Source organism: Semicossyphus pulcher, unplaced genomic scaffold (genome assembly GCF_022749685.1).
Source record: "Semicossyphus pulcher isolate SPU_LCO1_2020_fin unplaced genomic scaffold, fSemPul1.0.p SCAF_17, whole genome shotgun sequence".
In the NCBI taxonomy this organism is placed as follows: Eukaryota; Metazoa; Chordata; class Actinopteri; order Labriformes; family Labridae; genus Semicossyphus; species Semicossyphus pulcher.
This window is the reverse complement of record NW_027211681.1, coordinates 6,798,510-6,822,500: the sequence shown is the minus strand read 5'-3', so window position 1 is coordinate 6,822,500 and position 23,991 is coordinate 6,798,510. Positions and strand designations below refer to the sequence as shown.

At 40.2% G+C, this 23,991-nt stretch overlaps 1 protein-coding gene across 1 annotated transcript in view; it reads right to left on the bottom strand.

Annotated features, from left to right (window-relative positions):
- suclg1 (succinate-CoA ligase GDP/ADP-forming subunit alph) overlaps nt 1–22,041 on the bottom strand; it is a 28,035-nt gene extending 5,994 nt beyond the window's left edge. The window contains exons 1-8 of the mRNA XM_069665949.1: nt 21,977–22,041; nt 18,932–19,032; nt 14,600–14,716; nt 14,195–14,407; nt 13,647–13,704; nt 12,746–12,829; nt 9,344–9,495; nt 3,559–3,747 (exon numbers count right to left, since the gene is read on the bottom strand). Of these exons, the coding sequence (XP_069522050.1) occupies nt 3,559–3,747; nt 9,344–9,495; nt 12,746–12,829; nt 13,647–13,704; nt 14,195–14,407; nt 14,600–14,716; nt 18,932–19,032; nt 21,977–22,010 (948 nt within the window). The 5' untranslated portion in view covers nt 22,011–22,041. The remainder of the gene's footprint in view (nt 1–3,558; nt 3,748–9,343; nt 9,496–12,745; nt 12,830–13,646; nt 13,705–14,194; nt 14,408–14,599; nt 14,717–18,931; nt 19,033–21,976) is intronic.
- Nucleotides 22,042–23,991: the final 1,950 nt, after the last annotated feature.

The window sequence follows — 23,991 nt, the reverse complement described above, 5'->3', positions numbered from 1 at the left end:
GTGGCAGGGATTAGTCTAGAAACTTCCACGCACCAATCAACATATTTTTAATTCCAGTCTGATGACTGCTTCGGTGTCGTTTGCTTTTGTTACCATTACTGTCAATCAGATGTGATGAAGACACTCAAACAGTCCTAAAGAAGCTTCAACTTTGACTGCTACTTAATTGCTAATGAATATCCATCCATCCAACAATTATCTGTACTGCTTGTCTTGTTTAGGGTCGCGGGGGGGCTGGCGCCTATCCCAACTGTCATTGGGCGAGAGGTGGGGCACGCCTGGACTGATGGGCAATCAATCACAGGGCTGACACGTCCAGTAGAGACAGACAACCTTTCACACTCACACCTACGGGCAATTTTAGAGTCAGCAGTTGACCTAACGAGCAAGTCTTTGGACTGTTGAGACCCCCTACGTCCAATCCGGGGTTCGGACCAATGACCTTCTAGCGGTGAAGCGACAGCGCTAACCACTGCACCACCATGCAGCCCTCATGAATATCTAATGTTATTAAAAATATTCTATATTTTCATCTTAAACTGAGACTCTGAGAGGAATCTGTACATGTAAATACAAATAACTTATTATTATTTTTGGGGCTTTTTGCCTTATATAGGACGGCTGAAGAGAGACAGGACATGCGGGGAGGAGAGAGTGGGGGATGACATGCACCAAACGATCGGCAGTCCCGGAGTCCAACCTGCGATCAGGGCGACGAGGACTGACGCCTCTGCACATGGGGCGCCTGCTCCACCGACTGAGCTAAGCGAGCCTCTTTTATTTAATAACTATGGTAATTATTTTTTATTAAGGCTGGAATACAAAAACATTGGAGTTTTTAAACTTTAACCCCTTTAGCTTATGAGGATATTTCCTGTTAAAACAGGAGACTTGACTCCTCCTCCTCCCGTCCCCTCACTGACATGTTTTCATGCTTTACTTAGCAGTTGATAAAAATAAACATTTTGTATTTTAATGCACCAACAGTCCAGGAACTTAACATTGTTTTTCTTTTGAACACAGTGCTGTGACAGGAACCTTTAAATCACTTTATTCTCCTGTCTACCAGATGTGCGTGGGACTACTCTTGGTTTTGATTAACACAAAAACAACACCTGAACCATTTCATCATTTCTCCCGCTCTATTTTACCCGCAGCAAACTGTCAAACAGCTTGAAGTTTCAAATGTTAAAAATTTCAACAGAGACAGTGGCACCTAATAGTTATACTAGCATGCAGCATCCTGTTTACACTTAGACCGAGCTGGCAGAGTGCATCTGCAATCATTATTATGATGAATAGTGTGCGAGGATGTTGCTTATGTAACTTTGAGGACAAAAGCATCTACAGCGACGTTTGTGCAAGTTGATAATGTAGCACTCGACTGTCTGCCATTCAACATTTCATTTTCTGAAAAGTTCTCAAAATACAACATGCGTCTTTTTGTTCTAAATATACATTTGATGACGCACATACATTCTGTTTTACTGTTGCTGTGAGGGATGAGCAGAGAAAACTGCCCAGTGGATTGGAGCACAAACAAATGAAGAAAAGTACGACTTTCGGTCCATCTAAAGCTTTTTACAAAAACATCCACTGTAGCTGCTCTGTACTTAAAATTAATTATCTTCAACTGGATATGATGACGCATGTTGCATCTTTTGCAGACTTCCCGCAGAGCGCTTATGCCTGCTCGCGTCTCTTACATGCTATTACGTCGATTACAGCGGTCAGTGAAATTAACAGAGATGTATGAACACAGCGTGCGGCAAAATGAGCAACCACGTCGGAGCGTTTTTCATCATTACACACAATGATAATGAATTAAAGTTTGGGGGGAAAAAATGTGTGTAAATCTATATTGGCGTGCAGCAGTGCCAGCAGTGGTAATGAAAATATAAGATGATGAATGGGTGTAATACATGCTTTCACTTTTTATACATCTTGTTAACAGTGCTTCCCTAGAGATAAATAGGAATAAAGGGCCAGTGGTGCCAACACGACCACTGTCAACACGTTTATTAATTCTCCCCTTTTTTAATAGAGATATTAAAAGTTAAATCCTAGAAAAAATTCAATTCTAATAAACATTTATAACTGCTCAGTGGTGAAAGATGATGCCTCCACCATCTCTAGATACTTTGTTCTCAATCCAAAACAGTGTATTATTATTCATTATGATTTTATTACATCCAAACTTGCTTTGCTTGCTTATTCAGTGTAATGAAAATGTGACCTGTAGGCCTTCAGTTTGCTTGTAAAAGATTCTCAAAGCTATTTTATTTTAATGCAGCAGGTCAAAGGAAAATAATGAAGTATAAAATACTCTTTTTAAGTTTTAAATATTTTACCTTTGTGCTGAACACAAAATCTGGTGTTTGATTAATGTAGGTGCGTAAAAGCTCTTTTCTGATACATAAAACATCGCTGACTTTATCGATCCATTAGTAATGACGCGTGATGGATTTTTATTGTGCTAGAGGAGAAAAAGTTCTTTTCTTTGCAAATCTTATTTAACTTTGTTTTATTTACTTAATAAAACTTCAGGAAGTTATTTATTTATTTATTTTGTTAACTTTATAAGAGATGCTGCTGACCCTGGGAACTCCCTGCGCTTTTTGTTCGTTTGTTTAATAAACATATGCTTAAAGGCATTTAAACAAAGTTAAGTGTTGGAGTTTGTATTATTCAAAATTTTGACGCCAATATTTTCACTTTTACTGCAAATGAATATCGGCTCCAAATATCGGTTATCGGCCTCCTTGACTACTAATAATCGGTATCTGTATTGGCCCTGAAAAAACCATATCGGTCTATCTCTAGTTTGAAGATCAGGTAGCAAAGAAAGCACACTGTTTTGAGTGTGTCACACCACAGACAATTACGTCAACCCTGCCAAATTTGAGTGAAGAACCAAATCACTTATGATATTCATTTACAGTTCAAAGTCAAAAGCCTCTGCACCTAAAGGCCTTGGCCTGTGGTTGGTTGTTAGGTATCCCAGCATGCATTGAGCAGCAAATCAGCTGCTTGCAATACACAATGAATGGTGGGATACCTAGCGACTCGCTCCAGGCTGGCGGCGACACTTTTTAACATCTTTAGTCCCTCATTGTGTCATAATCATTCATTTTATTAAAACTGAGTTATACTGTTAAGTTAAGAAACCTTGTGGGGAGCTGCTGGCTTGAAAAGACTCCTCAATTCACACCAAAGAGTGACCAATGAGGCTACAGGGACGCCGTACCAGGGTGGAGCCTCTGCACGCGACCAAACTATTTTCCAACATGTTTAATGTGTTAAGATTTGACTTTACCCACTCTTTAAGAGCTTATTCAGATATCAGGACCACTAGAGGAGAAAATTGTGTATATTTTGGTGAAACTGGATCATAAACTTATTTTTCCTACTATAAATGGCCGTCAATGTCTTCTAAGGTATTTAAATGTATGCGCAAAACTAAAGTAAAGCAAGTAAATATAATCTTCCCGCAGTGTTGTCCTTTCAGAGTGTTATATTATTATGTACAATCATGTCTTGCAGGAACAAAGGACTCACCTTGAAAATGGTGCTCCCCAGCTGTGCAGGGGACATGCTGACTACGACTCCAGCTGACTGGAGGGCTGCAATCTTCTCTTTGGCTCCGCCCTTTCCACCGGCGATGATGGCGCCGGCGTGGCCCATCCTGCGTCCGGGTGGAGCAGTCAGCCCCGCGATAAAGGACACCACAGGCTTTGCATTGGCACCCTGGACACGAAGGAGGGAGAGAAAGAAAAACGTAATGAGGAAAAAATAAAAAGGTGAAGGGGAAGTGTGAGGATGCGAGAGGGGTTAGCAAAGCCACAAAGCAGAGATAGGATGAAGGGAGCAGAACAAGGTGGGGGATTAAAATAGAGAGAATTAGTTTTCTGTACCTACATTTTATTCATTCATTAGATATTAAACAGCCAATCTCTTCCAATTACAGAGCCCCCATGGTAACAGGCTTGTCTAACCAGCCATCACTGTCTCTGCCTGCATTGTTAAAACAAAGGGTCAATCAAGCCATTTAATTGCATGGGTTGGTGTATGACCAGATAGGGGCTCAGACTCCTGCCATTTCATATCATCTCATTTCTGAGATGGTAATTAGTCATGCAGGCACTGATTAGCTCAGCGCCTGTCTGTGCTGCTTGCTCATTGATGGATGTTACGTTCAACAGTTAAGATCATTTCCAAGGTGAAGAGAGCTAATATTTCATCTTCAGCAATAACATCATAACTAGCAAGAGGGACAGAGTGTGGATGTGTGTGTGTGTTCGTTAGCGCACGTACAGCAACTAATATTTCATACTTAGGAATCACAAGCTAATTGCAGAGGATGGCTTCGTGCGCACACACACACACTACGTCTTGGGCTTTCCACAAAGGCAGTGGCTCATCTGGCTGACAGTGTTCACAGAATGAATGTGGCATGTTCAACAGCCAAAGCAATACAGCGAGGTCCTTCAAAGACACCCACCTCCGCTGCCATTTCAGCTCAAAATTCAGACCCGACACTGGCAGGAACAAGATGGCAGCGGCTCATATAAACTGGAGATTTAATAATTAAGACTAGCAGGACGTATATCAGCCGGGGAAACGTTGAGGACCTTGGCTAGAAATGCACCGCTAATGAGACATTAACACTTAGCGCAGTTAAGGGGGAGATGAAGAGAGAGAGAGAGGGAGGGGATATCACTTTAAAGTGCTCCAAATATGTTACAAGCAGCTGTGCTGTGCATTCAGAAGTGTAAGCACAAAACAAATTATCAGCAAACGCCGCTCGGTATTCAGAAGTCTGATCACGTCCTGTATAAACAAACCACCCTCATGTGAATCAAGTCTTAAATCTACCTCAAACGAAAGGGGTTTAATTACTCTATTAATCCCTGCCTCCCTTGATACTAAGTGCTAACAATGCATACAGGGAGGGGAGTCATACTATCATTCACTTCACCCGCTTTTTGTCTTCCGCTCTTAGCAGTTCAGATATATTACCTTAATTATGAGACCAATAGGGTAGTTCCCACAGCTCTGAGTGCCAACATGATTGGAGGAAGGCTTTGTTATATAAACACTGAACAGCTTGCTCCAAGGTGAGAAACTGAATTCAAAGGCTTAAAAAGCCAAATTGAGACACATTTATGCCCCTATAAACACGACAGGTATGAATAAAGCTGGCATGTGCGCTTTTCTAACCTCATGCTACACTCTGCATTCGTTTTCTGTGTCGTTTCCACAGAATTACAAGGGGTTTAGCTAAGCTCGCTGGAGACAAGCTGGTGCTGAAAAAGGAAAAAAAAAAAATCAGTAACCCCCTACGGTAGCTTAGGTGCCAAATACTCCGACCTACTTGATATGCATGAACACATTGTAATATGGTTATTCTGTATAAAACCCATTTCTGACTTCAGAAAGCCTGTGAGGTGACGATAGGCAGACCTTTGATACAGGTGACTTTTAAACCACATTATGTTGGCAAGCGGCGCAGACACTGATGAAGACAGAACCTTGAAATATGCCCTGCATCATAAAATCTGACAGCAGAACGGAGAGGGAAGTGGAAAGATTTTCCCTCGAATTTTACAGAATTAAGGCAGCGGTAGATAAACAGTCAGCAGTAACTCAACTGTAACACTGATGCATACTGAAATCAATACGTCCTCACCTTCTGGTCGAATGTGTGTTTCTCAAGTAGGAGTTCAATATATTTAATGTTGCATGACACAAATCAATCATGACTCTGGACCTTACTTTCACTGAGCAGTCTCTACTTAATGTGTCCAGTGTGGCTGAATTTGTCACGTTAATGTGAAATGTCAAAAAAAAAAAAAAGAACTATTTTCTCAGTTGACTTCTTACGATGAGTGATGGTGTCAAACATGAAAATGAACACTTTTCTTTCTGCCGAAGTTTAGTTATTTAGTTAGTTTAGCTATTTCTGTCTGGGACCCAGATAAAGCTGCAAGGTCATGTTTTATTTGTCTATTTGTCTATGGCAGGTTCAAGCATTTTCTTTAAAGCCCCCCTCCAGTGAAAACCAAGTGTTTAACCTTGTAAACATCTCCATGTGGTGTTCTTCATCTGCTACAAGACATATTAGGGACAACATAAGCAGTCATCTCCATGGCTGGGCCTGTCTGCTTTTAAACTGCAGTGTACCAAGGACAGGCTGAACAACACGTTTTCAGATTGGCAGGTTTGTGATGTCACAAACCTAAGGAGCCAATCCCATTAATGGACGGACTGACGCTATGTAGATCATTATGTGCAACCTATGGCAACCACTTTTTGCAAACTCACTACTGACTACTCACGTTAACGTTTCTACTAATTATTACATTTCAAGCTCGCTAAGTTTCAACACGTTGTTGCTAAATGATAGCAGAGACGTGTTACCGGGTTGGTTGGAAATTTGCATAGTGGGCGGGGACTTTACAGATACAGGAATTTTTAATGCAGGAGAAGAAGGAGTGCCTTGGGAGGATTTTTATTTGCAGAAAGAGCATATCAGACACAATTTATTACTTCAAGAAGAGCATTTAATTTGTCTTGTAATATGACTGGAGCTGCTCTTTAACAAACCAGATGGCTGCCACAGATTTGGAGTGATGTGTGTTAGTATAATGGACGGGACAGTTGTTTACTTTACATACAAATGTCAAATGGTGGATCCCAAATCGTGTCATGCCAAAGAACTATGAATTAGGTTGAACTAGAAGTTCACATGAATTGGTTTTGGTAGCCTAGCAGCCTACTTCTACCTCACATGTTGCTCTGATTGGCTGTGGCATCCAGAGGCGTTTGGTCTTGGACCATTGTTGACGCCGCTGGAAATCAATATCAACTGAGAGGTGCAACTGAGAGGTGCAATTGAGTCTGGCAATGATGGGCAAGGATTTGGGTTTCTTGCTTATGTTTTCATCCTTCCGTCAATCAAATCTAAATAAACCACACCTACACAGTCCTAAAAATTGTGATAATTAAACTCTCAGTAAATGATACCTAAGAAACCAGTTTTCCCCCCAAACTGTGGTAGATTAAGTCACTATAAATTAAGGTAACAGAAAGTAATTTAGTATTTAGTTTAGGGGCTTAAATCATCTGATTACAAGAGAGATGGCCGAGTTTTTAGGCAATGTATTTCTAAAATTCTATTGTTTGTCTATTGGTCAATATTATCACTTTGTATGGCTGTTTCGATATCACAACAGCCCAGAATGTATAATTCTCTATTTATCTATGTAGGGGGTGGGCGATATGGCCAAAAAATGATATCCCCATATTTCACAAAATTATGCGATAATGATATTCATGACGATATAAAAAAAAGGAAAACTGAATAATGTTTTGTTTCTGACAAAATAAAGAGCTCTGACAATTTCTTTTCCAATGAACTAGGGGGGTCTGCGGGAACATTTTGGCCGTAAAAGCCCAAATTTGGTTGCTTACGGCACATTTTCAAAGGAGAATTAGGCCTTTTATACGTTTTAGCCCACTCTGCGCCCACCCAGTCCGTGTTCACGTTTGGATCGACATGACAACATAGAAACACTGCGGTAGCTGCCACTACAAGCTGTGATATGCTTAGACTCTCTTCTTACTTATTAATAAGAGGTTTTTGATCTGCCACAGCATCAACCGTCCCTGTATGTTGTTTATCTTTAAATCAATAAATAGTGAAGCTCTCCGCTTTATTATTCTATATATGGCTAAACTATAAATTTCAATTAGATGGTAATCTGAAGAGAAATGAAGAAGAAAAGCAAAATGTAGCCTTTATTAAAAGTAATTCATTGATGTATTATACATAAATATCTGCGTGTTGTATTGGGAAAACCTTTGGTAACACTTTCTTTGAAGGGGTGTGCATAAGACTGATATTTTCCGGTGTTTTCTAAAGCAGCGTGTAATGATGATGGCCGCTCTCTTTGTATTAAAATGCAACTGTGCTTCAATTCTTTTGCTAATATCTATCAAACACCGAAGTCTGCTCTCCGCCAAATGCGCTCTCTGCTCTCAGCTGAGCGCCCCCGCCTCTCCACAGTCATAAACTCCGAGCATGCAGGGACGGGGTTTACACGGACAGACGGGCGTCTCTCACGCTCGTACTGATTTAAAGCGGAGGCGAGTGCTTCTAAAATGAAGAGGAAAAGCAATACGCAACTCATTAGCCGTAACAATTGTCTTGCAAATTTACATCTTTGATATCGCGATATGACACTTTCTTATCACGTAAAAAAAATGATACCGGTATAATCTGAATTATATGATATGGCACAGCCCTAATGAACAGAGAGCAGAAAGAACACATATGATCAAGTTCAGGTCTTCACTGTTTTGTAGAAGTATTTATTTTGGCCGAGCTCACCTGCTGCTCCTCTGTAAGTCTGTGCTTTGCATTAATAGAAAATCCACATAAGGGAGCTGCCCCAGGTTAGTGTAATGGTGACGTTAATTCAAATTTATTCAAATCAAGTCAAGTTTGCTCCGAAAGTAACAATGTCTTCAGAATTCTAAAAAATAACAGGTCCAACCACATCGTTTTATTGTACGGTATTTACGCATTCGACTTTCAATGGAGGATCTGCAGCTTACTCCCACGCCGGGCTTTTTCGTGCATGCGTTTCATTTGAACTGTCCCTCGCCGTCAACAGTGGGTGATTGGGTGGGTGAGGGAGAGCGGGTGGTGGTGTTCGAACTTTATTTGTTGAGTGAGAGAAGTTATTCTCCTGAGACGCCGGCGGGAGATTTGCATGCATTAGAGCAGCCGAGGGCAAATCAAGTCCAATCCTCAGCTCAAGAGCACCACAAGCACACACACACACACGGAAACAAAACACTCACACACAGAATGAAAAATTAAAAATCATCTGCAAGGAGCGAAAAACCGAGAGCAGACGGCTGCGGCTCGTCTACACAAGCCAATCATCCCCCCACTGCTATTAATCACATGTAGGCATCGCTAGAGGTTCACTGCTCGACAACGATGCAGATTTCTAGAACATGCCCCGTGAATCATCCCTTCATTTCGTCTTTCACGCTTCGTCTTCATCATGCGGACGGAGAAAACGAAGAGAGAAAGCCTGAAGCTGTGATCTAAAGGGAAACACTTTCATTGTTCCACCTTGTTCTAGTCTTGAGCTGGTTCTCAGTGTTCACAGCAGCTGATAGATCTGAAAGGGCATGACTAAGAGCTAATTCAGAGAAGGATAAATATTTTATAGGAACAGATATATCTGCTGAGGTGAAGCGCAGTGGCACAGGATATTACAAAGCCAGTGAGGTAAAGTAATGGGTGTACTGTGTGTTATCTACTTACAGAGTTGTGTTGTTTGAGGTACTCTGCTGCGTTCTCCTCGGCGTTGCCTCCAATCTCTCCGATAAGGATGATGCCCTCTGTCTTGGGATCCTGCAGGAACACCTCCAGACAGTCTATGAAGTTTGTACCGTTGAATGGATCCCCGCCAATACCTTACAGGAGACAAAGCAAACACGCGCTGTATACTCAAGACTCTCAAATGATAATGCCCAGGTATACTGGAGGATCACATGGATGTTGAGTGGAATAAGAAGCAGCTTTGAGCCTGGCTTGGTCTGATCTTCACAACAGTGCTTTTTTTTTTTTTTATAGCTGTTCACTGGGGCTGCATGAAACCGTTCTGCACTGCCTGAGTCATCTGACCTGAGAGCAGGAATTTTACTTGATGGAAGAAGCTCGAGCAGGATCTATCGTGACTTTTTTTTCATTTCTCCCCCGCGTGTGCGATCCCACGTGGGGGAGCGGCCACGCTGCACTGCTACTCCAAAGTTGTAGAACACATGGCTGCTCTAAGATCGGTTATTCGGCCTCATATGTACGAGCCAGAATCGCCAGGAGGTATCAGAATGGTAAGTTGAAACGACTTGACTACAAGCTGGTGCAAGAAGGCAGCCTGAGGGGAATGACGGTGAATGATGATTGGTTGATTCGAAAACAAGGTTCCACGTAGAAACCTGCAGCTGTTCTGAGCGGCCCATTTCAGAGGCGACCTTTTTAAACATGCAATTCTGGAAAAACAGAATTATGCAGTTTTCACTTTTTCACTGGGAACAATAAACACCCAAAAATGTGAAACCCATGCAACATATGAGAATATCCACTCTAAAGATATGGCCCCTCTAAGCATGTGCAGGACAGCTTTGTCCACAGGGGGCGCCGTAACCAACACAAACTGCTACGTCATCAACAACATACATCCAGCACTTTTAGAAAGCACTTAGACGTGTCATTTATCTCTGATATTGGTTCACACAAACTCCAAAGGGAAATATCTGACGATTTAGCGGACAAGCACTCCACAAGCTAGTCGCAAGTTGTGTCTGTCCTCTGTTTGTTGCAGTTTAAGTAGTGTACAGTGTGTTTCTCAGAGCTTTTTCCGCTGTGTAACGGCCGCCTCGGTCTGGAAACATATGAGTCGGATGAAAATGAGCCAAAACACAATTAAAGAGTGTAAAAAAACAAAAAGGTCTGGATATAATTTTCAAGAATAATGTCCAATAACTGGACTAAGATTACAGCAACAACATTTTTTCAATTCAAAGTCACTTCCAATTTTGTTTAATGGCATAACCATCCCACATCCCTCATCCCCTCAAGGTGCTATAATCATGCTTCCCCAAAAAATGGCCCACAAAAAGGGAACAATGATTTTTTTTAAAAATAATTGCCAATAAAATAACTGATGGTCGAACAAGCACAGGACAGAGCGCCACCTAAAATAATATTCTTTGAATGAAAAAACCTGGACACACGAAGAGAAAAAAACCACATGAATAATAATGAGAGAAGCACATTACCAGCAACAAGGATGACAGTGATTTTAAATATTGTATCAACAGTAATTTGCTGTAGCCTCTAGGTCATACTCAGACTTAAGAAGTCTCTAGCAGAACCACCAATAAACCTTCTTAATAACCTCTACAATATTTAATACTGTTGCGGCAGAGGCTTTATGAAGTCTGGCCAGAGGACACTCTATAATTAAAATGTCTAAATAATAATGAAGCCAAGTTGTTTTTCAGTTAATTCGGGTGTCCAACCGGCCCTTTAATATCGATTTTCTGGTGGCAGATAAGTCGGCCGACGGGATTAGTTTTTGTAAGAGTTAATCTTATATTTGCAGCGTTTCTAGATGGTTTGTTGAAATTAAAAAGTAGATATTCTACACATGTAAAGACGCATGAAGAAATCAAACAACAGGCACACCAGGGCTTTTAACTAATCATTTCAATTCAAACAACCATGAGGGGAAAACAGATGAATTAATTTAGTTTAGTTCGGTTCTGAAAAAAGCAAGAAACACTGTTCATTAGAAGATCCCAGCTTCTGCTCAAGCAATGAAGCCGCATGTGTTGCTAATTCAGAGGAGTCATCAGTGAATGAGAGGAAACAAGGCCGGGAAAAAACTGCAGGAGAAAAGTAAGATATAATATCCTGATGGGAAGATAAGTGCACGTTTAAAAACTGGCTTTGAAAATTGCAAAAGTTACAGAATTATCTGCAGCTCATACAGAACCAGGTTTAAAACATTCAACATTTAAAGGGTCCCCAATTTTCAACCTCAGTCCTATCGTGCTATTAGGGCTCTGATTCAGACGACGTAAAACGTGTCATCTGGTGGAGACCAGGGAGCTCGCTAAACTACACTTCCTCAATCTAGGACGCCCGCCTCCGGTGTCATGTCTCGTTCAAAATTGTCAGGTTTGAAATGTAGACGCAGACCCAAAGATCTTTTAGACGACCTACTGGTATATTCTCGTCGTGTTTCAGATTCTGTACCGCTCTGAGCCATCGCCTGCAGCGATCAATGTCCTTGACTGGAAAATGCTAGTATTTCACTCTGGGTGTTGTATGAATGTAGAATGGGCGAAACCACGAGCTGTTTGTACAGCTTTTTCCACAGCTATGCTGTCAATTTTAAATATTATTGCTTCTATCGATTACAGAGAACACCAGCTTTGACTGACAGAGGCTTTTTCCAGGGGTCAATTGCTCCTTTAAGCCCTACTCTCTCAGTATGGCCCTGTAACATCATAAAACTGCAGTATAAGCTGCCGAAGGAAATCTATGTCATCAGAAAGGGAACATTAATGAAAAAACAAGCTGATGCTAAAATCTCTCATGAAATTAAGGTCTTATGAATGATTCAGCTTCTTTCAGACATTCATCTAATACTTTAAGGCGAGATCGTTGGGTTTTAAACCTTTTGTTTCAAAGTTGTGAAACACCTGGCTGGATTGAAGCTTCTGGTTTGTGCATAAAAAAGGAGATTGACTTCGTTTTTTCTAGATTCTGCTGACAAAGGGATTTAAAAGTTTCCCCTTACATCTAAGACTGTTGATCTTGCTATGCAACCTGAGTGCTGCTGCTCAAGGTTAGCAGCAACTTCAGCGCTTAGATGTTAAAGGACAAGTCTTAAAATTTGGTCTCATGTGAGTTATTATCTGGTCTTGCATCATTGTTGAAAACACTACAGTATAGAAACATTACAACAGGTTTAGGCAGGTGTTGATTACCTGGTATAAAGTGACCATCCTGTCTATAGCCACACATACCAGGATAGATTTGCTTCTCTAGCCCCAGCTAACTGCTTGTTTAGATATTGTCTACAGACAAAACTAACAGTAGTGTTACTGTGGGCTATATTTAAATTCAATATGCCACAGGTCACTGGCAACTTACCAACGCAGAGTGACTGGCCCAGGCCCACTTGTGTAGTTTGGTGCACAGCTTCGTATGTCAGGGTGCCCGATCGAGACACGATGCCTGAAAGCAAAGTTAAAAAAACATTTAATTATGCTTTTTTTTTGTAAAATCACGGCTGGAATCATGGGTGATAAAACAATATAAAATGTAGCTGCAGTAGATGTGCATTGAAACAGCCTTCCTGCTGGTAAACAGCAGCACACGTTGCTTTTCAAGCTGTCAAATCCAAACTGAGTTTCTGCTGTTGAGTAGAGAGCTGTGAAAAATTTAAAATCTAAAATCTGAATAAAGTATTTCTTTCTGTTCCATCATGCTTCAGTTATTCAAATGTTGTTGTGAGAGAAGTCAGCAGGTGAGTATCTGTATACAGACACAAACATGTGGGCTGTTGTTCGGCATCTAAAAAGGTACCGTAAAATCTGGAATATAAGACGCATCGGAATATAAGACGAAGTCTGTTTTGGCCGGGATCCCACAGGGAAAAAGGTTTTCTATATATTTATACATGTTATTTTAACACTATTTTCATTTATGTTCATTTAAAACACAAATTACAGCCTACCATCTGTTTTCGCCATGTCCAGTTTGCAATCCTGCTAGCTACCGGTAGCTGGCAGCCTACCGTAACGATTGTTGTGAGGGTGGCGGATGCACTTGCGATAATGACGTTGCATGTCCGTGACGAAGCTTTTGCTACAATCAAGTGCATTTTATACTGGTATATTGGTCGCACTGGTATGAAGGACGTAGCCCACTTTTTAGTTTTAAAAAAATGTATTAAAAGTGCGTCTTATATATTTTAAGGTAACTTAAATTTTCATCTGAATTCAAACTGGCAGATTTCCTTCTATTAAATGAATAAAGCAGGAGACCTCACCAATCCTTCCTTTCTTGTGAATGTGCCCGGGCATGATCCCAATCTTACATTCTCCAGGCTGCAAAAAATAAACATTTTAAATGTCAATTCAAATACATTTACCGTGACATGCACATATAGTTCTGCACGACATCACTGGAAATATTGTATCACCCGCTCCCCAGCTGAACCTGAACTCAGTTTAAGATTCTTTTTACTGTGGAGAAGCTTTTCTTTATGGAACGCAGTAATCTATTATTTAGCTTTTTCTCCCTACACCATGAGCTCACTTTAAATAAACCAGAACAAATTCAATGAATATTCACTGCACAAATCCCCACGAGTAAAGAGTTTCCTTCAAAATGATTTGCAATACCCGACAATGCAGAAAACCCTGCTTTATGGGTTGAACACGTGGGCAGTTATTAATTATCTTAACCACAAACACAGAGACAAAACACACAGCAGTGTAAGTAACTCACTGTAGCTTTAAGCCGCCTCTATAAAAGGTAATAATGTTAATGTGTCATCTGTCAGTACAGTGCGTGTGTGTGTGTGCGTGAGCTTACATTGATGACTCCTGGGCAGTTGGGGCCTATGAGGCGGGTGGTGCCCTGGCGCAGCAGCTTATGTTTGACTCTCACCATGTCCTGCTGGGGGATGCCCTCAGTGATGCACACCACCAGAGGGATCTCTGCGTCGATGGCCTCGATGATGGCTGCTGCCGCGAACGGAGGGGGAACATAAATCACAGTGGCATCTGCCCCTGTGCCCTCCTTTGCCTGAGGCGAGAGAAGAAAAAAAAAGGTATTGTTGGTGCATTAAAAATGGAATTTTCAAAGTTATGAAATAGTGCCCCCTAGTGTTCCCTTTAATATCATCTGTAAGGCTCCACAGGCCACATGTCGCAGTTTTTAATGTATTTACAGATTTAAAAAAGGGACAGGCTCAGATGGATACGCAGCCACACATACCTCTTTGACGGAGTTGAAGACTGGCAGGCCGAGGTGCGTCTTACCACCCTTGCCAGGGGAAACACCTCCAACTAACTGGGAGCCATAGTCAAGAGACTGCTGACTGTGAAACGTTCCCTGCAAGGAGAGAGGCAGCAGAGTGTGTGTGAGTGTGTAATGAAGTGGGGTACAGCCACTTCTGCAGCGTCAACCTTGAGATATCATTACAGACAGAGAGGAAGCAGGAAATATGCTGCCATCCAGGATTAATCACCTGTGCAGCAGAAGGAAGGGACGGATGCAGAGGAGAGGCTGCAGCGACGGGTAAATAAATAAGTGTGTACAAAAAGAAAAGATTGAAATGCTCCTGACAGAAAAAATAATGATGTAAGTTTAGTTTAATCTGCTAGCAGAACATTTGAAAAAACATATCAGAAGCAGCTTTGGATTTTCTTTAACACTGACTTTATTGTACCCCGAGGAAGACAGTCCACAGAATATTTCTCACACTGTCACTCCTGGAGGCTACAGGGAAACTGTCAAGGCTGTGCTGCTTCAGCTTTAACATTACAGTCCTGATATTCATGGAGTCATTTCATTTGCTGCAACCCAGACAGGAACAGGCCTACACTTACTCAGTGGCTCTACATTTGTGGGGTTTGACAATTGAAAGCCTTGAAAATAGGTGCAAAAGATAACATTCCCATATTAGATCATTTGTCACACTTATTTGGTTCTTTGGTTTCTAATATACATCTGGTGGGTGTAGGCTGTTCTGTATGTCTTTGAGAGTTTAACTTATTCAAACCGATTTCTCTTTTCTATATTTAAATACAATGAGACAATTTCTTGATTTTTTTTAAGTCTGGAAATTCTGAAATATCAGTAAATAGTCTCAACACAATATATATTAAAAATACATTTTTGATGATCCCTTACATAAGTTTTTAAGAGTTGCAACACAATGGTGATTGAGTCTATGGCCTGCATTTGCAGAAAAAAATGAAATTAGTGACGCGTTTTCCATCAGCCAGCAGTGGTTGGTCTGCCAGAGAGGGTAGGCGGAGCTAAGCGGCTGCTTTTCCGGTCTCTGCAAGCGTTGCGAGTAAACAGCAATCTACTATGGCTGAACAAACAAAGAAAAGATCGATGACTACAGATACAACTTCAAAAATAACACCCCTTTCCCACCTGAATTTTAGCACATTGACGCAGGTTTTTCAGACCCGGGAAGACCCACTTATAAATGCTGATTGTCTCCATTCCCATTGTCAGTGGAGTATACTCCTTTCATTCTCTTTTCTGCTGTGTCATCGTCTGACATCACGAACGTGCCAGAAATGGGGTTAGTAAACAGTGAACATGTAACGGTGGTTAGGTCTTTATTGTATCTATTACTCATTCAGTCTGTGTATGAAACTCCGCGGCAACAAATTTGGAACGATGTTCGAGTGCTGCTTGGACGGAGACGGGCGGAATGACAAGATGACAAGGAGCATGTCAACGTTACCGACGGAGCATAGCATCGCGCCGGAAAGGGGGCGGAGATTAGTGCGTCGTCTTGGGTTTTGTGTTCCCATCAATGCCGATCGGAGCCAAGGCGATAATTACCATAGTCTACTGCAGAGTCATATGACCCGGGTCTGAATGCCGATTGTAACCTTCCCCATTAGGCAAAAAAGCCGGGTGTTTTGACCAGTGGGAAAGCAGCTTAAGTGAAAATTCAAAGAAAAAGAAATAAATTCAACGCTCAGATGAAGGTAAACTGTCTAAAAAGGAAAGCGACCGGTAGCAAGGAAAATCAAGAGTTACAACCGTAACAAAGGGAGCCAGCCGTAGATGTCTATTTAAATTCGGAAGTGTCCTCCTGCAATAACCGTTTATCAAAGGAAACTGAAATCTTTTAGATTACATCTTTAACTGATGACTTACAAGCAAAATACTGACAGTGCAGAAGTCTAAAACTGGCCTGGCCTACATGTAAATTCTTCCTGAGGGTCACACTATTCAGTTTTAGTTGACCTTGTTTTAAAGAGATAGTGATTTAAATGTACGGTCATTTTGGAGGATGCAGTCGGTGCAGAAGTTGCCTGTATTTCATTACAGGTGTTTCTATTGCACAGCCTGGCCTTACTGATATAAATGGGGTGGACAAAATAATAGAAACACCTGTCAGAAAACGGGAAATGTCAGAAATATCAGAGTATAAAGAAAAGAGAAGGATAAAGGTGTAAATACTCTGTTATTCCTTTCTTGTGTTTGGTACAAATGCCACCATCAGGCCCCGTTTGACATGAAAGCAAACAAAAGAAAGCAGCAGTACCACTGAAGGGAGCGTCGTGTATTCCTTTACATTAAATCTGAGCGAATCTCAGTTGTACTTTGCCAGAAAGCGAGTGCATTACTGCAGCGTATATTGATTTTCTGCTGAACAAATCCTGTCAGCGTGTAGTCAGTTAATTATTCCTGAAGATGCTGAAACAATGTAGATAAAGTAGCCAAAGTTCACAACTACAAGTGAAAATAAATGACCTTCATGTAAAAATTATAACCAGCCTATTAAGAGGAATTAGAAACTATGAATCAGCATTTTGCCCACAAATTGAAATATAGCCCTTCACCCTGCTAACTTTGCTGTTTTTGCCAGCCATTATTATCGCAAATGTTGGGACAATAAATTTGAAAAATTGCTTGCTTATCGGGCCAGAAAGACACCGAAATGTGCACTCAATAGCTCCTGCTTCATTTCTCATCCTTTTCTAATTATCCGGAGTGTTCACTGGAACTATATTTAACAACCTTTTATTATGTTGAAGAGAAATTGGAGGATGAAAAATGGAAAGTGCATTAAGGACAGAAGGGGGATATAAATCTGTGAAGTCCACGTTTCTGGCTTGTTGAACACACTTGCCAAGATTTTTATTCCCCTTGACTGGACACGGTTCAAAGCGAATCACCTGCGCTTTTTCACGCTGCTGAAAAATAACTAGACAGATCAAAAATGTGCAGCAGAAAATGATTATTATTGACTAAAAGTGAGGGGTCTCGTGGGGTGAAAACACTGAAGTCAGAGTGAAACTGCATTGAACTCGCTGAAATAAAACAGGAGAGAGACTGCTTTTCCAAGGGCAAGATGTAGCATTTAGAAAGAACATGCATTTTTTCATGAATAATATGACTAACTTGTTCTCTCAACACTTTAATCGACTTGAAATGCTTTAAATTGAACTTGATATTTATTTCCTTCTCAAAATGTCTGTTTTTCTGTGTTGTAATTCCACCAATGCCTCTTCCATCTACTCATCCATTACATGTCTGTCTGCAAATAGAGACAGAAAAGGCCCTGAGGAATATGTTTTCGTTGAGGAGGAGTGCTGCAGCAATCATGCAGGTAAGGAGCAGAGCTATAAATTGTCTTTTTGGGGCGCCGGTTTAGCTCAGCAGTTACACTGGCGACTATATACAGAGGCTATAGTCCTCAATGCGGCAGCCTTGGGTTCAACTCCCGCCCTCGGCCCCTTGCCGCGTGTCACCCCCCACTCTCTCGTCGCCTGTTTCCGACACTATCCACTTCTCTCTTTTGTCTTTTTGTGGCTCTTCCTGAGGCAACAGAGGAATATTTCCTAATCTGAACTAAGGCTCTGAGGATAGAGGATGGTGTATGTTGAATAGGTTTGAAAGACTGAGACAAAAAATAGGAATTATTTGAATTGACATACCGTAATCTTCGATGTATAAGACGTACTTTTAATAATTTTTATTTTTCATCTAAAACGTGGGCTGTGTCCGGTGCGACCAATATAATGTGTAAAATGCAGAAAGATATTTTGTGTAACGGTATTTTACCCAGATGATAGCTAAAGCATCGTCACGGAAACGCGCCGTCATGATCGCCAGTGCAGCCGCCACCCTCACAACAATCAACATTACTGAGCTCAACTACAGCACCGGTAGCTAGCAGGATTGCAAACTCGACATGGCAAAAACAGATGCTAGGCTGTTATTTATCTGTGTGTTTTAAATGTGTTTCAAATGTAGATACATTGAAATATCGTTGAAATAACCTGTATACACGCTTTATTAATTAATAGCTGTAGAAAACCTTTTTCCCTGCAATAGTCGGATTTTACGGTAATTTCTGTCATTTCTGGACCACAAAGGCAAAAGTGAGGAATGAGGAATGAGGAATTGTGTGTGTGTGTGTGTGTGTGTGTGTGTGTGTGTGTGTGTGTGTGTGTGTGTGTGTGTGTGTGTGTGTGTGTGTGGGGTAAGGAAAACAAGAGTAGAGCAACCTAATCTTAAGCAATAATAAAAAATTTATTGTGTCGAGGGTAACTTTCGGTCAGTACAAACCTGCTTCCCTGTGAAACCTTGGCAGATGACCTTCGTGTTCTTGGTGATGTAGAGGTTTTGTCTCGATCCTGTGTAGCAGTGCCTGACTCCAGTCTGCTGCACTGAATAGAAAAAGAAACATTCAAAAACGCTCATTTTAGGTGACATAACAATACATCGTTCAATATTATTCATCTGAACCTACAGGGTGAAATCTTCCTATCTATTTGTTCACTTGTCACAAAGGAGGACAATAACGGTTCCAATATTTTCAACAGCAGCAAAAAGATTTGTTTTCACGGCAGGTAGTAAAAAGTTGAAATGAAAAATGACTTTTTATGTTTCTTCTGGGGAATTATTCCAGCAGTGTTTTGACAACAATCACTTTCCTTCTGCAACCATCTTGTATTGCTGCGAAGCAACAATTTCAGCTATTGCTACAGACTTAACAGCTGACTTTTACTGCACCTTATTCAATGTACTCAGAATATTTTATTTAATAATAAGAGATGTTTGCTTAGCAACTGAAATGGGACACATGGAGCACATATTTTGGCCCATCCCAATTCTCCCTTTGGCTCTTCCCCTCTGTCATTCCCAGAGCATTCCCATAATGCTTTTGCAAACTGACACAGTGAAACATGGAACATGGCATTCAGTGTGGGGAAAGAAGCCCATATCATAAAAGTAATTATGCAAAAATAATGTTATATCCATTGGAAGACCTTTTATTTAATGTAGAGGCAAATACATCTCTAATTTGATCCCAAAAGTAATCATATCAGAAAAATCACTGTTGGTGTAAACAACGGTTTGTGAGTTTATTTATATATTTATAGTGTACAGGGGTAAAAAAAAAAATGAAATAAGATTGGTGTCCTATTTAACCAGGCAAATATTTCAACCCCTACCACTTTTAGCCTCGCTCTGAAGGGCCACTGCCCGATTCAAGGGCCCTCCAAAATAAGTGAGGAATTGGTGATTTGGCATACGTCTAATTACACTGACTGAGAGTGATCATACTCAAGGAGTGTGATTAATTTCAGTACAACCCTTTCAATCAATTTCCAAAAAGGATATTACCAGCGCATATTGTAGCCTTCACTGCGAGTTAAAGTTGCTGGTTACATCTGATGTGGGATACGAGTGCTTCAGTAAAGTGTCAGGCTACAGTTCAAGATGCATTTAAACTGCATCGGTATTCCATACGTTAACAATGAAATAACACGTGACAGTGTCAAAGGGACAAAGTCAGAGAGAGTTGTCAGCGAGCACCAATTTTCCGACTCTTTTCGCTCAGTGTTTTGCTTTTCTCGCTCCAAAGTTTACTGTGTGGCTCAGTTCAATCCCACAGCTCTTATCAACTCTGTTTCTTCAGCTGCAGACAGCTGTTCCCAAATCCCCGGCTTTGACACAATATTGCAAGTAGCAACACACAATCATGTCAAAGGGCAAGTGAGGAAGCTCTGTCAACTTTTACGTCTACTGTGAGACAACTGATAAAACAAACACTGCAGCTGTCATTTAACAACCTTAACTGACAGGTTAAACTGCAGCGCAAACACACTACGAGCTACCACAGATATAATGAGGGGTAAGATAGATGTTTAAGATAGGGATAGATGTATTTCAACAAGGTTTCTTTGGTGGTTAATCAAAGCGGCTTTTCTTAGAAATTATTCTGATTTATTCAGGATGATATTCTGTTCATTTGCATACATGTATGTTTCACAGTTCACGTTCAATAAGGGACAAATAGTGTCCAAATAATGGCCCTTTTTTTCCAGTTCGAGGAATAAGCGTTTGTTGTATATTAAGCTGTAATGACTATCTTTAAGACTTTAACATAAAAAGGATTACAATTAGTGGCAGATACACATATTCCATGACATAATCAATTAATGGTAAAAGTAATTTATTAAGACTGGGGAATTGGGAACTTGTGATTGCCTTTCTTCACAACTTGAAGACTTTAAAATAATGTTAGTTTCTTTCTTTTTAACAATAATACGCAAGAGTAATACCAATGATAATTTAACCAACAATACTTAAGAACGTAACATAATGTGCAGAAGAAAATAATTCATTACGATTTTTCTCAGATTATATGGACCTGTGACCTCCACAAATCAAACGGGGTAGCTGAATGCGACACCCCAAATCTCAACCACTCTTCCGTGCAACAGTCACCTTTAGACAGACACCTTTATCTAGTTATTCTAAATTATTTAAAACAGGGTATTCATCTTTTAACCATGCATCAAAAAAAACAGCTGCCTGCTCCTCACAATATAAAGAGATATGGTTTCAGGAGGGTAAGACAACCAGTTGACTACCAGTGATCCTCTGTATTGTTTTGAAGGTCAACTACTTGCTTCTTGAGCATATTGTGGTTTTACATATCACACAGCAATCAAAACAGAGGCTTTGACTGGGCTAATATAAAGCATCAGTATCCACCCTCACTGACTGAACTTTGGTCTTCTGTCTGTGTCTCACTTGACAACTTATCAATGACACTGTACAAAGTTCAGTGGCTATCTTAAGCGTAATTTCAAGACTAAATGACATCTACTGTTGAAATACTTTGTAATCCTAATAATGTACAGATGCCAACTTTATATAACATCTCTGTAGCACAGTAAACATACAGGATGCAGACAAACTAACTAAACAGCTAATTTAGCTGCTGACAAACACTGCTGGGAGAAAAGCTAGACTGGCTACATTTAGTCAATAGAACATACAAGGTCAAAGGTCCCCCTAGATCTGCCCTGGAAGCAGGCTAACAGGGGGTGCTCTCGTATAGCTAGCTAGTAAGTTAGCTAGTTGGCTAACTGTCATTGAGATTTAACAGCACAGTCGGTTGGCATGCTAACGTGGCTAACTAGCCTGAATGCTAACTGACAACCAACCAAGGGGAGCTTTGCTAGCTAGTGTAAGACTTTGGGAGCCTGCGGAGCTCAGCTAATGTTCAGCAGAGAGCCAACGAGTGCACGTCTATTAGAGAAATTTAACTGTCACACATTTTAAGTGATGAAATGAATAAATAAGTAAAATACTTACAAAGCAGCCTGGCAAACAACCTGCTGTGAGACATCTTCGGTCATTCACCAATGACACCAGCGGCTGAGGACCTGACACACGGGATTTAGTTGTCTACAAATATCTCAATGAAATCTAGATTATTTCATTAACTGGAAAATATTTTCTTGTTTGCTAATAATTTTCGGGCTAACGGATATAATTGTAATTGACTAATGACGTTTTTTCGTGTGCTGTTTATAAAGTATATAAAATGTCTATAAAACAGATACCAACGTTGAAATTACTTCAGGCGAAATTTAGGGCTGCTTCACTTTACAAGGAATTCTGGGTAGTGTAGTTCTCTATGTAGAGAGTAAAAGAACCTCTACAGGCACAAGAGGGCGCTTAAACCACATGGATAATTTTAGGTAAATAAAGCTTAACCCAAGCTCCACTCAATAGATTTTCAAATAAAAATCTAAATGTGTACTGTAAATTTTAATGTAATATATTTAAGTCAGTTGTTGTTCCTTTCAACTAAAGACATTCCTTTAAAGTAAATATACTGCTGTAGGTCTGCCACAAAACATAAGCTGTGATGCTGTCAAAGAGGTCTTCAACTCTTTAACATTTGTCTTGCTTGATTGAAGTAATACTTGCTCAAATTGCCTTACCCCACTTCTATATTTCTGAACTTCTAAATGCAAAATCTATGTATTTATTTGTCTGTTTATAGGGACAGTAACAACATAGTTTTCACAAAATGATATTATGTTTACCTTTGAGATGTGTTGAAACATTATGGGAGGCTTATTTAGATACATTTATCTGCATAAGAGAGAAAATACTTGAGCATGTGAATGACAGTACTGAAGAGTTGGTTTCTCTCTTTGGTTCCTCCTCTTGTAAGCAAGTTATGACCTGTGATGATTGTGAGGTCTACAAGAGAACTGGAGTTTCAAGGAATTTAGTTGCAATGTTGTGCGTGAGATTCCATTTATGATTATTATGAGTCAGAGCTTCTTGTGGCTAAGTACATTTACTCACATACTGTATATATTATTAATAGGAACATTTTTAGATACCAGAGCTTTTCTGAAGTATTTTTAATTTTGTGAGATTTTGGTCTTTGGTTACAGGGAAATACTTTTATTTTTACTTTACTAAATGTAACTAATCGTATAATACAAGTAGATTTAACTTTTACTAATTATTCGGAACAACATGCATTTCTGTAGTCAGACTTTACACTTACTGAACCACCTTCAACATTTTCATAATGTTTCAAAACCAAAATAATTTACAGTAACACAAGCTATAACATGCTAGAGAACATTTGGTCAATACAAATTTATGCCTTTACTTGAAATTTTGTGAGAAATCTGACCTGTTGTACCCACGGTCAATACAATTTTTGATGATTTTTTAAGTCTGTCGAGAGATTGTTTATGGATAAAACACCAGGACAATTAGTTATATTGTGCAAAAATCAAGCAGCAACATTGGCCTCATACAACCAGTGATTTTAAACGGATACCTTCAGCAGAATGATGCTTGATAAATCTATTTCATTTTACACTGATCTTAGTTAATGTCATGAAGCTTGACACAATTAGGGAGGCTCTGAGATAACTGGGACATAAGATGATGTACTCCCACCTCTTTGAGGCTGGACACACTACAGCACACACTGAATATGAAATCCTTTTATTTAGTCATACAGCCAGTGTGTCATCAATTGAGCTTGCAGTTCTGTGGAAGTATAATATCCATTAAAAAAAATTAAATTAAATTTGTGTCAAGAAGGCACAGGGGGTGCCACTATGACGCTGCCTTTAGGTGCCAACACGATGTCGGAAGTATTGGTTTTAATCAGATCACAAAAACCTTGAAGTGAAATCATAAAGTGTGCTGTAGCCTGTAGATTATGTGTCTCACTTCATCAATAAACTCTATTGTGTTTTCATTTACTCATTCAATCAAATTTGCCAAACTGCTTTTACAAGTTCTCACCAAAGACTGTATATATAGGGTCATTAGTTCTCACAATAGGC